Raw genomic sequence first — 14,073 nt, forward strand, 5'->3', positions numbered from 1 at the left:
CTGCAGCAATCATATCTGGCGGAGTCTGAATCATCCACGTGACCTCAGAACGATCAGGCAGTTTTCTCGCGTCCAACTCTTTCAACACGAGCAGCATCTTTGCACCAGAATAACGATGAGCATCCCAGTTGGTTTATGGTATTTCTCGACGCGTCTCTGCAGCGGAACTTTTCTGATGTCTTTTTAGGAGTCTTGCTGTTGCGCCGGGCCAAGAGCCCGAGGTCGTTTCCCCACCTGCAGACCTTAAAATAACAAATGTGGCTCTTGGTGAAAAACTCGCAGACGAAAAAGGCAGAACGACTATTAAGCTCTCCTATGCCAACATCCCTGATGACGGATCTGATGATGAAGACGACGAGGAGGATGAAGAAAAGCAACCCGCTGTCAACCTTGTCTCCACTGTGATCACGTCTCTTACGCCTGGCAAGGTTCGCATCATCTTTGCATTCTATATTTATGGGGTAGACATCTCACTGTGTACAGATTGAACAAAGCACAGTCGATATTACCTTGTTCAAAGACGAGGACTATGTTATCGAAGCTGTTGGCAAAAAGTAGGTTTAGATCACAAAACACCCAAGTCTGTAATCTAACTTATAACTCACTCTTAGCACCATTTATCTCACCGGATACTACGTGGGTGAGAGAACATCCGTTGTAGATTGATACGTCTTTCCTCATTGTTTACACCCACAGACCAGACTGGCCCGGACATGGATATGTCTGATATGTCTGACATGGAGTCCGAAGATGATTTTGATTTGAGGGAAGTTAGCTCCGACGTGGAAATCGACCCCGCTGAAATTGATAGCGATGGCAGGTGAGTAGTTTAGGCTGTACTTGCTATCCAAACATCTTAACGGTATGTCATAGCAGGTTCGAAGATGTCGACGATGAGGAGAAAGCAGAGACCAAACCCGCGAAGCGCCCCCGCGAATCTGACGCCATGGACACCGATGCTCCCAAACCCTCCAAGGCCGAGAAGAAAAAGAACAAGAAGATGAAGGCCGAGAATGGCACAGCTGTTCCTTCTGGGACGGATACAAAGGAGGATGAGAAGAGCGGGGACAGTGAGAAAAAGCCGGAGGTCAAGGAGAAGAAGAAGAAGGAGAAGAAAGAGAAAGAGAAGGAGTCTAAGACCGTCGAGCTTCCTGGGGGACTCAAGATAGTAGATGCCAAAATTGGAACAGGACCCATGTCGAAGGCCGGTAATAAATTGAAGATGCGATACATCGGCAAGCTCGACAACGGGAAGGTCTTCGACTCGAATACCAAAGGGAAGCCTGTACGTTTCACAGACCGCTTCACGGTGACTGTTCTCTAACCCTTCCTTCGTAGTTCACCTTCAGGCTAGGTGCCGGGGAGGTGATCAAAGGCATGTGAACCGGTAAACGGTCCAGACTCTCAGGAACTAACACGTCTATAGGTTGGGACCAAGGCCTAGTCGGCATGCAAGCTGGCGGCGAGAGAGTCATCGTTGTCCCTCCTCAACTAGGATACGGAAAGAAGCCCTCGGGCCCTATACCCCCCAACTCTAGGCTTACTTTCGGTGCGCCTTTCCTTTCTTCCTTTACCACTCAAGTAACTGGATTTTGGAACAGAATGTAAACTCTTGGAGATCAATTAACTCCCGGAACATACATGACCCCAAAAGTACATACTTAGTCTCTTAGCTTGATGACGACGCATAGTACGGTTACACACACCGGTTTGTACACACGAAGGCCGATTTTGTACCCATCGAAACACTGTACAATGTCCGTGATTTGTTATACATCCATTATGGTCTATGTGAAGTGTCTATTGAAGGAAGCGAACATATTCATGGGGAACTTCATACCCTTGGCGGGATAGACTGACGGAGTGTGTTCGCTGTTTGGCCCTCTCCTTATACACGGATGATCCGTTGGTGTGCTAAAGATATGGCTCTCTCGGTCTTCATATATGGCACGAACTCTTGCCTACCTCACCCTCCGACTCGGAGCGATCCACGCCTACCGATCTTTACTCTCTACAGCTCTGCAGCTCAGTCTCTCTTGCCCTGCGCCGGGTGCTGTGCCACCAGCGGCTCCCGTAAATCACTTGCCATGATGAAAGCTCCCAGCTTTGCCTGTGGGGGTTCTCTAGCGGCACCCACAGAGATGTCACTCTGCACTATATGAACCAATCGAACGTTTCGTCTGCCTCGGTCACCTGCAGACAAGAGTACGGTGGCGTTCAACGTCAGTAATGCACCCTCACCTTGTGCGCAACGTTGTGGGTAGCTGGCTCCTAACCTGATGTGCCATCATTAATTTGACAGTTCACTCACCACCTTGTGGGACGACAATTTACAATTGCTTCCCGGCCTGCACCGAGTCCCGACACGATGACAATGCACGACGAGAACCGGAACCTTGGCTTCTGCCATATCGTGCTTCATGGCCATGCGAGAAACTGATGTTTCCTGTTGCTTCACGTACGACCCACAGACCATGGCAGCCACCATGTGGAAGCGGACTTTGTTCGAGGGCATTCGAGGGCGTTGGTCGCAAGTTTCGTATTCCATGAGGTTCCTCAGCTCGAAACCCAGCCTATAACCCAGCCTATAGCATCCGTTTTTGATATCTACGCCCAATGTACGGGCTGTAGTTTGATAGACGAACGCTGGTCCATCGATGAAGGTAGATATTTTTTCGTACCGATGTTCCTGCCCGCATCGTCCGCTAGCAATCTTCCGCGCGGTAATAACCTGGGTTGCGGCCACTAAATCGATGTCGATGAACGGCACGGAGCTAACCGTCCATGAATACATGACGCATCATGATACTAAGCGGTAGTTAATCCGGTCTATCCAAATACTCAATCTTACCGAAGGCCCTTTCGTACGGCCACTCACATTGTGGATCGAGTTTGATCTAGTATAGCAATGATGCTTAGTTGATAGGGTCGTTTAAGAGTTGAGATTCATCAGGGCCTTGCTTTTCTTGTGGAGTGTCCGGGCGCAGGATTGACCTTTGCTACTCCGAGCTTTTTCAAATTATCGTGATAGATAGGCACCTACAGAACCTGTTTGAAGGCACATGTTTTTAGCGCAGCCCCAAAAACAGAATAAAAACCCACCGAGACCCATATCCAAAACCTCCATCCCCCCCGCAAGGTGTCCAAAGTAATGCGATGTTACTGAAAAAATATTTGGATGCCTCGCTTACCCCATCGCTTCATGTCGAGAACCCCTTCGCAAACCCGTTGCCGGCGCCCAACTATCTTCTAGTCTGAAATCTTTCTACCCAGACTGTACTTGCGCCGGTGCTGAAATTGGCTCGACGGCAAAAGTACATCCATGGGAATGGAAGATTTCAGACTACGATGTAGCAGTGGCGCGAGCTAGGGTCCCTTTAGCGACCCACTTCTTTCTACCCCGCGTGTGTACTGTTGTGTGAGCTACTTCTTGAGTACCACCAAGGTCCTTAGCCGACGCTGTGTATTTATCTCGAGTAGATGATGGAATCGTTCTTACTTCCGGATAAGGTAACGACTGCGCCATATACAGTACTTTGTGTACTCTCACCGATTTGAATAGGGAAACTGAAAAACTGGGAAGTGTACATCTCGGCTAACAACTTTCTACGCCCATCTGCCAGGGACAACAGGGTGGGATGACGAAAGCCCACCGTCGACAGCAATATTTTGTCCATTGACGTAGCTCGAGTCATCTGCATCGAGGGGTGCGCGTGTCAACGACTTATGTGCTATGTTAAGAGGAGGGAATGCAGACATACCCGACGCCAAGAAGAGAGCGGCTTTCGCGATTTCTGATGATGCAGGGTCAACGTCAAGGATCCCCACGGAACGACGCAAACACACACCTTCTGGGACCCCGTACCGACCGAGAGGGTTTAACTGGCCAATCTTACCATCAGTGCCACGGGAGCGGGCATAGTCGAAGGTGGCAGCAGACATCCCAGTCTCGATGAGGCCAGGGCAGATAGAGTTTACGCGAATGTCGGTCTTTTGTAATTGATATGGGGCAGTCTTAGCCATGGAATTCACGCTTTTATAATGTGAGTTTTTAGTGAGTGAGAACACACTCTACAGAAGTGCACTCACGCAGCCTTGCTTGCACTGTCTAAAAATTGCATGAGCCGGACTGGCTTTCATGGAGTGAGAAATAGACTCACAATCCAGAGTTCCAGCACCTGAACGGATGCCCGCGACTAGAGCCGAGAGTCAAATTGATGGGTAATGGTCAGAAATAGGGTGTCTGAACATACCAGAGGCGGTGAGGATGATACTACCGCCGCTTGTTTCCTTACCCCGAGTAGAATTCGTCTTTAACATAGCCGCGGAGGCGTGCTTAATGGCGAGGAAGCACCTGTGAACGGTTAACAGAGATAAATGCAGAAGATCATCCTCGGCTTACGAAAGGGCATTGATCCTCATGGACCTATTGAACGTTTCTGCGGTTGCATCTTGAATGGTGTCTTTTGACGCCCAACCGGCCTGCAGAGATGTTAAGATTCTGCCGTTCATTATGGACGCGAAGCAACCCCACATTTGCGAAGAACACGTCGAGTCTGCCTTCTTCGTCCAAAGCCTGCTTGCAGAGGCCAGCAATAACTGCTTCGTCTGCGGCGTCACCCTGAACTGTGGTTACCTAAAGATAATCCTGAGTTTATATTGGTATCGAGGGTGAGTATCTTACAGACCTTGACATCGGGGTAAGATTTCTCAATGGTGGATTTGAGATTGGGGAGGTTCTGGGGATCGTAGTCCAACAAATATAGGTGTTTGGCACCTAAGTAGTGGCGTCAATGCGGCAGAGAACACACGCGACCACTGGTATCCTACCTTCGTGGGCATAAAGAATGGCCGTAGCGCGCCTGGGTATTCCCAAGGTTCAAAACACGAATATAGAAGCACGTCGTACTCTTCACTCACCCAATTCCTTTCAATGAACCAACACCCGTGATCACACAAACCTTGTCCTTCAATTTGTTGCTTCTTGGGGCCTGCGTGAGGTGAGAACGAATCTTTTCAAGGCGGGCGTTGGTGATCTTGTAGTGCTCCTCCGCACTGGTTTGAGCTGACCGAATTTTGCTATACGACATTTGAAAGTGGTGGTCTGAAAGCAAGAGCTTGCCTGTAGCTTCGCCCCGAGCTTTGAATATTATGTAGGGGACAGCCGGTGATTCACTTCCCCACACCCGGTTTAAGGTTCGATCACCCTGAATTTAGGGGCGCCACCTGACCAGCGCATCAGCATAAGCTACGACAGCAGACCTACCGCATTCACAAGGCACGTAAAAAGCCAGCAAGAGCCTCCAACTTCTCCGAAGCCATGCCAGCCTCAAATCCTAGGACTCGGGAAGCCAGAAGAAATTCAAACCAATCCCTTGGGCGCTTAGATGATCATGACATAATACTGAGATTAAATAATAGGCGCTCGTCGAGTGAATGCTGAACGCGAGATCGCGAAAACCATTAGAGCTTCCATGTCGTCCAGTATCGAACTCATCAATCCAAAAGCAGAGAGCGTTCGACGGGCTGCAGCTCTCCAGGTGCGTCGAATGATTTAAATACTGTGCTAGTGCTCAATCCTTTCCAGGTGAATACCAATGGGGCGATGGGTCTTGCTAATGTAGTCAAGAGCAATTTAGGCGAGCAGGACGCGTCTTGAAGGCGTGAACAGCACTCACAAAACGTATAACTTATACAGGGCCCCGTGGCACCCTAAAAATGCTCGTGGATGGCTCGGGCCAAATCAAAATGACCAAGGATGGCAAGGTGCTATTGTCGGAAATGCAGATTCAGAATCCTACTGCTGCTATGATCGCACGTACAGCTGTGGCTCAAGATGATCAAGTTGGGGATGGTACCACGTCAGTTGTTCTCCTAGTAGGAGAACTCTTGAAGCAGGCAGATCGATTCATCTCTGAAGGAGTACATCCGACCGTGATCGGCGAGGGGTTTGATCTTGCGAAGAAGGAAGCTCTAGCAGTAAGCACATTCAGTATCATACTACTTTGACTTGGATGAAATGTGAATTACCCCATAGTTCTTGGACAGATTCAAGCAGTCTACTAGCATCGATCGAGCCACCTTGATAAACGTTGCCAATACATCTTTAGCGACCAAGATTAATGCTACACTTGCCAGGAAACTGGCCGCGGATGTCGTCGATGCAGTGTTGACGATAAAACCTCCCCCTGTAGCCAAAGGCACGTTCTAATTATACACAGCGACGCAGTCTCATTGAATTTCGCTATAATAGAGGCTAAAGACCAATATCAAGATCCTATCGACCTTCACATGGTGGAGATCATGAAAATGCAACACCGTACCGCGTCAGATACCCAGCTCGTGCGGGGTTTGGTCTTAGATCATGGTGCTCGCCATCCAGATATGCCCAAACGCCTTGAAAACGCTTTCATCATGATCCTCAACGTCAGTTTGGAGTATGAAAAGACGTGTGTATCTCAATCTTCCTTACTTCCCCTTCCACATACGCGCTGAATATGTCTACCGTCTAGTGAAGTCAATTCAGGATTTTTCTATTCCTCCTCCGAGCAACGCGAAAAACTCGTCGAGTCAGAACGCCGGTTCACCGATGCCAAAGTAAAAAAGATCATCGAACTCAAGCAACTTGTCTGCGATCAAGCTGTAGACAGCAAAGAAAAGCGCAAAAACTTCGTCATCATCAACCAGAAAGGTATCGATCCGCTCAGTCTAGACATGCTCGCCAAGAACGGTATCTTCGCACTTCGACGTGCCAAACGCCGTAACATGGAGCGGTGAATAACAACCGTTTTAGCGCTGCTATCATCGATTAACCTGTTACACTGTTCATGATTTCCATAGCCTTCAGCTCATTTGTGGCGGTATTGCACAGAACTCGGTTGACGATCTGACGCCTGACGTCCTTGGCTGGGCTGGTCTCGTGTACGAACATACGCTCGGGGAAGAGAAGTTTACGTTCATCGAAGAGGTTAAGGCTCCCAGATCGGTTACCCTCCTCATCAAAGGTCCCAATCCCCACACCATCCAACAGATTCAAGATGCACTTCGCGACGGCCTGCGGGCGGTGAAGAATGCTATCGAGGATAACTGCCTAATCCCAGGTGCCGGCGCGTTTGAGGTTGCTTGTTCTGCGTATCTTAGCGGCCCAGTGAAGAAGAGTGCGAAGGGGAGAGTCAAGATGGGAGTCCAGGCCTTTGCGGACGCATTGTTGATTATCCCAAAAACTCTGGCTCAAAATGGTGGTTTCGACGTTCAGGACGTTGTCGTCGCGCTACAAGTGAGCATTCCATCCTTTCTGTTCCTATCCCTGAACCATATAAACGTTGGGGCTGCAGGATGAACAAGCTGAGGGCAACACCGTCGGCGTCGACCTTGAGTCAGGCGAGCCGTTCGACCCAACCGTGGAAGGAATCTGGGATAACTACAGGGTAAAGAGACAGATGCTTCACTCATGGTGAGTTTCTGAAATCCCGCGTCATTTTCCCTGTTCACTGGAACGCCCTAGTTCTGTTATTGCCGTCAATCTCTTATCAACCGACGAGATCCTGAGGGCGGGACGTAGTTCGTTGAAACCCGACGGTCAGCAGTGAACTTCGGAGGGAGTGGTAGCTAACTGTACAGTATATACAACCTCAATCATTCACGCAAAAATCAGAGTGCATCTCAATTACATTTGCCAATTTCTGATTACTCAAGTCGATACTACAGTGGTCATAACATAACTAACAAAGTCGCGTTTATATATGTATAGTGAAAGCAAAGCCAATCTCCTGCGCAAATAGGAAAGTGATAAATAGTGTAAAAAACTGCGAGCGAAGATACACAACATTGGATTGGACTGACGAGGAACAAGTTTGGTGGAAAAACGAAAGTGAATAGTACCCTCAATCCGAAGCGTCCGAAGAGGTGTCCCATCCTGCATTAATGAGGTTGGGGGGAGTGGCTACTATGCCGTTTGTGAAACTCAACGAAGATTTGGGAACATATCCTGATGCCGATCGTCCAGAAGTAGATGGATATATATCTCTGAGCTGTTTGGGGGAGGGCATTATGCTCTCCTGTTCCGGCTCGTCCGATGAGAGGTCCGAGTCATCGTCGCAGATGGGCATCGGTTTGTCGTCCTACGGACACAACATGAGACCGATAAACGTTGAGATAGAACTACTCACATCTGATACTGAGAACGCGGTTAGCCTGCTCGGACCGGGTGAAGACCATCGACGAACAAATTCCAAAAGTTCGGGCGCATTGTCGACTGATGTCAAGGTTGAAGGCGTTGACATGATTGATATTGCTGCCTCGCTCCCAGATATATACTCTACATCAGAAACATCGTCTTCGTTGCGCTTGATGGCAGAGATGGACATCGGCTCCCCTGGACTCGTAGTTGCCGAGTCGTGTTCGGTGCTAGATGAATGAATAGAATCGACATCCATGGTAGTGGGATTCGATGCCCATCGACGCTTCGCAAACATGAAAGGTGATGGCTTGAAGGCTCCAAATGATCGGGGGGCAGAAGGAGGGGCGAGCTTCGCCGAGATCTCGATATCAGTTCCCTCAACTGTGACAGCCGGTGGAGTTCTTGTCTCATCCGGGGTAAAGGGCCCTGCCTCATCAGAAGAGGATGTTTCCTCCTCTGTCGAATGCTCGTCTTGCCACACTGGTCGTCGTGCCATCGTATAAGGCGTAGGCCTACCCAAGAGCCCTCCTCTGAAGGAAGGAGTAGTATTGCTCTGCTCTCGCTCTTCGGAGTCCTTGGAAGTGGACACGACTTCCATTTCGACATCCTCGTCGTGAAACTTCCGTTTGCGCGGGCTGTCATCAGACGATACCTCACTGGCACGTTTAAGGGATGCAGCCTCTTGGTCGAGCCATGATCGCACTTTGCCCCGCTCCAATGCCCTCTCTGCCCTCGTCGACAAGGTCTTGCCGTCAGACGAGAACCTTCTCCCTGCTGGCGTAGTCGGCTTGTTGCGTTTCGCAGTTTTCTTAGCAGACTCGTCCTTCCTCCCAAACCGACCGTTGGATTCCCGAGGTTGGTCGAAACCAGAATCCTTGGCACTCGTGCTCTTGCTCCTCTTGCGGGCGATCGGAGAAGACAATCTTGGTCTCCCTCGCTTGCGTTTTGGAGCATCTGGAGAGGACGTGGTAGGCTTGTTATTCGCCCTTGCTCGGCCATAGAACTTGAGGATCTTTGGCGTGCCCTTGGACGCAAGCTTGCTCTTCATGAACTCCTTCTTGGCCTTCGCAGACATTCCTACCGAGACCTTCGAGGTCTCCAGCTTGCGTCGTTTGGCCGGAGATTCCTCTCCCTCCTGTTCACGTCGCCGTCGTTGCCCAACTTTCACAGAAGTTGCCGCGGCCACTATCTTTTTGTCAATGGCTGTCGAGGGCTTTGTGGTATGACGAGCAGCAGGAAGTTCTGGAGGGGCGGGCTCTTCTCGGGGAGTGGGATGGTTTCCCGAGCCAGGAACGGGCACCCTATGAGGCCATGGATGCCCATATATCGCAAAGTGTCGAAGACAACGAGGACAATCTCGCTTTTCCTTCTTCTTCCTTGACGAAGATGAAGTCTCCTCTAACCCCCAGATGATTTTGTGATCCACAGAAATGAGAGGCAGTACGTTGTTACACGTCCCACACATGGGCAAGGGTTTACCATCGGAGCCATAGATAATTTCTGGTTTCTTCGGCGTCACTTCCACTGGCACTACAGACGCAACAGACGGTCGAGCTCGCAAAATTCTGCTCTCGTTCTCCTCCTTTTTGATCTTGGGCTCTTTACCTTTGCAATCTAAGACACTCGGGGTCGAGGCTTTCTCTTTTCCCTTGGAGGACCGAGGGTTTGTAGAGACTGAAGCGCGGCTGGAGGATGCAGAGCGTCGACCATGAGGTGTACTTGATTTCCCTGCCACAGACACGCTGTCCTCGGAAGCCGGTATAATCCCAGCTTGAGGGGTCCCTGAGATGGCAGCAGCAGCCTTCTGCCGGCGGGTAGAGATTATGGATCGAAACGTTGGTGTGGATTGTTTACTGCCCTTGCCACCTGTTATCGAGTCATGAATAGGCGAGGAAGATACCGACGTGAGAGGGGAAGAACGAGGATGCGGTAGAGTGTCGGGGTCTGGTGTCATGAGGACAGCGGCGTTCGTCACGCTGGAACAAGATCGAGACGAATTTAGTGGGGATAGAAGTGGGTGGCCCTCGATTTCGGGTGTGACTTCCTCTACTTTGGACTGAATAACAGGCTCCGATGATTCAGCGTCGTCTTCACTGTCGTCCGAAGAATCATCTTCGACCTGGACTGTAGCATACACCCCTCTGCGCGTACGTCGCTCGTTGATGTTCAGCGGTATTTGCGGCCTCTTGTTGGCTGAATCAGAGTCGGTTGAAGACCCCGCGTCATCCGAGTCGCTGCCTGAACCTGATTCTGAGCCTGATCCAGCATCCGAGTCCCTATGATCAGGTGCGTATCCACCACGGCCCCTCCTCTCGCATGTTTCACACAAACAATGGCGGTTCTTGCGACCAACTGATGTAAGGTGAGATCATCGAAGCCAGCTAACAGAATGGTGGATACGTACAGTATCCATCGCCGTAATGGGCGGTTATCTCCTCTCCCACTGCAATGGGACGCATCACACGAAATGTAATATATTTTCCCTCACGGAAGAGTTCGCAGTTGTTATCACAATCGTGCTGCCACGTACAAACGTCAGAGGAGCAGAACAAGACAATTCGAGACAATCTCACGTTGACAAATCGGGCAGGCCCCAGGAAGAGATGGTTCTTCTTCATCTGCTTGGAGTGAATGACACTGAAATCGCGGCGGATATCGATATTCTTAATATCTGTGCGCTTGAGTTCCTTGTCTTCCTCCTCTGAGAGGTTGGCCATAGAGCCCTTCAGCTCGGTTATAACAGAACCAGGGGTGAGAGGTCGCGTCGCCAGAATGCACAGCTCGGATTTTCCGGTGCGATGTGAGTACCGCGAGGTATGAGCGATTTCAATGCATCCCGATGGGTGATAAAGTTCAAAGTAACGAGATGCGTGTCTAAGAAAAGGCCTCCGCTTCAACGGTTGAATTCAGAATGAACGTATACGATGTACGCACGTGGCAAACGCGTTGATCTGTTTCTGCTGGTAATTTTGGAGATAGTACCGAATTGGAGAGAGTCTGGAGACGGTCGGTTAGGCCATGGCTGAAGGTGGGAAGAATAGACACGCACTTAAGAAGGTCGTCCACGGCCTGCCTGGTTGCATGCTGCACCGGAAGCTTACTAGTGACAAGCTAGGGAATAAGAGGGCTTGAGAACGCGTGCGCCAAAACGAAGACAATGAACCACGAGACTCACGCGTCGCACGATCTGGAGGAGCTGTTGAGCGTCGGTCTTTGGCAATTTCCTCGATGGGTCCATTTTGTGGACCAGGAGAGGGACCGCACCCGTACCTAGCTTCTCGACGAGCAAATGCGACAAAAAATCGTCGTCCTTGGAGAGGTCGCGCATAGTCATGATTTTTGTGGGCCGCCATGTAATGACCCCTTTCGCTGCGTGCGAGGGCTCATGCTTTGCTGGCGGCATTCAAATGAAAGAGAATGCCCGGGGTCAAAACGAGGGGGAAGGGGGAAGAAAACGGAAAGGGGAGGAGGCGAGGTGGATGAAAGGGGGAAGGAGCAAAGGACGATTGTGGCGGAAGAAGAGCTTGTCCTCCAGTTCTCCCTTAGCATGACGAACAGCTGACTAAGCATTCCCCGTTTAACACAGAGACCATGTGGCAATTCGCACGGTCTATTCTACTCTGCTATGGAACTCAGTGACCAGCCAGCTCTCTCACCTACCACCACCACCACGTTCCCGATGTCCCCAGAGCATCACAACCGTTGCTGACCATGCTCTCAAAGGCGGTCCATGCTGCCCTCAATATCACGAAAGCTCTGCAATTTTCATCTCTTACCCCAATGCGGACTCATTAACACTTGTTGCTGGCGCCAGACCAACCCATCTGTCAGTGACCAGACTGGTGGTCGTAAGACGGGTCGGCGCACAGCGGTGCATCGATTTGCCTTGATCTGTATCATCCGACCTTCGAAACTCGGAAGTTTCCCTCCCTGACCGGTTCCTCAGTTTCTTTGAGCCATATATAGCCACCTCTTCCATGCTGCCGCCACCTGGAACTCTCCTGGTCCTGTGCCGTGCCCTAACTATCGGCGTATACCCATCAATGTTCAGGCCTCGCTTGCGGTTGGTACGCATCCATGTACCTACTATCCCGCCATCTATCGATTATCACTTGGCATACCGTGGATAGCGGAGACGACCAGTCTTGTATGACAACGCGACTCCTGCTGCATCGGATCGGCGATGTAGCGGAGCGGTATCAGAGTTTCTCGGTCCATCAAGAGTTTATAGTTTTGCAGTAAAAAGTTTTTTCAGTAGTCGCATGGGTCTTCAACTCTGACTCAACGTGGCCACAATGTCCAAATGGTATCTGTGTATTAGCAGAGCGTGCGGAGTAGCTATAAATAAAGAAGCGAAGGTTTCGGCCATAACGCATAATCATCCAAGATACCTCCATATTAGATAGAAGCAGAAGAAGGTGAATACAGCACCGGCGAGAAAGATGTACATATCTTGCGTACTAAAAGTTTTGAGATCAGGGCGATGTGATGCAGAAGCACAAGAAAATCACTCGCCTTCGCCGTTCAATCCAGCCAATAACGTCCCTGCTCAAGCCGAGCGTGTTCGCAGCGTCTAATAGCCTTCTTTGCGTCCCCTTCAACATATTCCTCTGGTCCACCAAGTTGTCCAAGACTTCGCGACCTTGCGCCAGGAAATCATCCAACCGAGCTTCCGTATTCTGTATGAACGTATGTTCATTGAGCGCGTGATGCTCCCGCATGCTCATCCCTGCAGGAGAACTCCCTCGGAAAGGGGACTCAGCCACCACTTCTGAACTTCCGTTAGGACGTAGGCCAGGGTGAAGGGTAGAGGATGAGGGGGGATACGTGTTTTGGAAGCGCCGGCGCGCGTCTGACGGTGATGTCTGCGCATTGCTTGACGCATGTATGAGTTCCGCGCGCTGTAAAGCCACTTGCTATGGCATACGTTAGCCCAATCTGCCAACCACCACATCAAAACATATGTGCTGCGCACCTCTGCTGACGCTTGGTCCTTCAACCTCTCAAACTGCGAGCGCAGTTCCAAATAATCCGACCTGAACTTCTGGACGCGCCTGGATACATACACGCATACGGACACAGATCCATGGATGAGCTAGCATACTCGCGTCCGAGGAGAAGCAAATGCATACATCTGAGCCTTTTCCTGCTTGGCTTTTATTATCTCCCGCTTGGCCATGGAGTCGTAGTCTTCGACTGTCCTGTTCATCGCGGCGAGCGAGGCGGAGATCTGCCCTAGCGAGGAAACACGGCAATTGCGTCAAAAGTTAGAAAGCGCCTCGACACAATTAACGGTAACAGGTGACAGAATGAAGTATGTATGTGTATATGGGCGCATCGAAACCTCATATTGAAAGGTGGAACGGCCTGCCCCTCGCATAGTTCATTCTGCCGGAATGTACGCACCTAGCAAGGACGCAGAATTGTCGCCATTCTTCAGCCTCTCCAAATCGCTCTGCAACGAACTTGTCTGTCGTACGCCGAGTGTATAGAGTGAATTCATGATCCTAAGAATGAGACGGGATTGAGTCCGGGGTACAGCAGGTCAATGCCACCTCTTAGTTATTTCGTAGAAGCAGCGCAATGCACTCCAGGTTGGTCGTGACGGACGAGAGCACAGTCGTGAAGCTGCAAGTTGGGCCGACACGTTGGGCGCTAAGACCAATAGCTTGCAAATTAGACAGCGGTAAACATGCCCCTACCCCCTGTTCGAAATATCGCCGCAACGGTAGCTTGAACGAAACAACCCAGCCTCATACGCATTGTGGCAAAGTATTTACATCGAAGTCTATAGTCAATATATCATGTACAATGGAATTCTATCGGGCTGCAGCAACATAAATAAACGTAGGCACAGGTTGCATTACGTTGTACCTTGAGACAGAAAGATGTCA

At 50.3% G+C, this 14,073-nt stretch overlaps 5 protein-coding genes across 5 annotated transcripts; 2 read left to right on the plus strand and 3 right to left on the minus strand.

Moving 5' to 3' along the window:
- Positions 1 to 115: 115 nt before the first annotated feature.
- On the plus strand, positions 116 to 1,627 carry FPR4_1 (peptidylprolyl isomerase fpr4; the record flags this gene model as incomplete). Its single annotated transcript, XM_036777316.1, has 9 exons — positions 116 to 138; positions 188 to 428; positions 484 to 554; positions 612 to 640; positions 697 to 820; positions 874 to 1,285; positions 1,339 to 1,375; positions 1,427 to 1,549; positions 1,602 to 1,627. 9 exons carry the CDS (start codon positions 116 to 118, stop codon positions 1,625 to 1,627), a joined length of 1,086 nt encoding a protein of 361 aa, XP_036630936.1.
- Positions 1,628 to 3,606: 1,979 nt separating this feature from the next.
- Positions 3,607 to 5,090, minus strand: PC9H_007791 (uncharacterized protein; the record flags this gene model as incomplete). The annotated part of the gene is made up of 11 exons (XM_036777317.1): positions 3,607 to 3,695; positions 3,762 to 3,794; positions 3,849 to 4,033; positions 4,090 to 4,108; positions 4,161 to 4,196; positions 4,254 to 4,354; positions 4,403 to 4,482; positions 4,535 to 4,636; positions 4,689 to 4,777; positions 4,831 to 4,862; positions 4,921 to 5,090. 11 exons carry the CDS (start codon positions 5,088 to 5,090, stop codon positions 3,607 to 3,609), a joined length of 936 nt encoding a protein of 311 aa, XP_036630937.1.
- Positions 5,091 to 5,474: 384 nt separating this feature from the next.
- On the plus strand, positions 5,475 to 7,589 carry CCT6 (T-complex protein 1 subunit zeta; the record flags this gene model as incomplete). Its single annotated transcript, XM_036777318.1, has 9 exons — positions 5,475 to 5,540; positions 5,588 to 5,639; positions 5,699 to 5,979; positions 6,038 to 6,200; positions 6,254 to 6,449; positions 6,513 to 6,773; positions 6,841 to 7,276; positions 7,335 to 7,453; positions 7,505 to 7,589. The coding sequence occupies 9 exons, from the start codon at positions 5,475 to 5,477 to the stop codon at positions 7,587 to 7,589; spliced, it is 1,659 nt and encodes a 552-aa protein (XP_036630938.1).
- A 294-nt stretch (positions 7,590 to 7,883) lies between these two features.
- On the minus strand, positions 7,884 to 11,513 carry SET9 (Histone-lysine N-methyltransferase set9; the record flags this gene model as incomplete). The annotated part of the gene is made up of 7 exons (XM_036777319.1): positions 7,884 to 8,120; positions 8,169 to 10,531; positions 10,584 to 10,698; positions 10,753 to 11,053; positions 11,114 to 11,176; positions 11,229 to 11,290; positions 11,355 to 11,513. 7 exons carry the CDS (start codon positions 11,511 to 11,513, stop codon positions 7,884 to 7,886), a joined length of 3,300 nt encoding a protein of 1,099 aa, XP_036630939.1.
- Positions 11,514 to 12,557: 1,044 nt separating this feature from the next.
- BOS1 (protein transport protein bos1) lies at positions 12,558 to 13,682 on the minus strand (the record flags this gene model as incomplete). Its single annotated transcript, XM_036777320.1, has 5 exons — positions 12,558 to 12,639; positions 12,695 to 13,095; positions 13,155 to 13,233; positions 13,312 to 13,414; positions 13,586 to 13,682. 5 exons carry the CDS (start codon positions 13,680 to 13,682, stop codon positions 12,558 to 12,560), a joined length of 762 nt encoding a protein of 253 aa, XP_036630940.1.
- Between the last annotated feature and the right edge of the window lie 391 nt (positions 13,683 to 14,073).

This window comes from Pleurotus ostreatus (genome assembly GCF_014466165.1).
Source record: "Pleurotus ostreatus strain PC9 chromosome Unknown scaffold_5, whole genome shotgun sequence".
NCBI lineage: Eukaryota > Fungi > Basidiomycota > Agaricomycetes > Agaricales > Pleurotaceae > Pleurotus > Pleurotus ostreatus.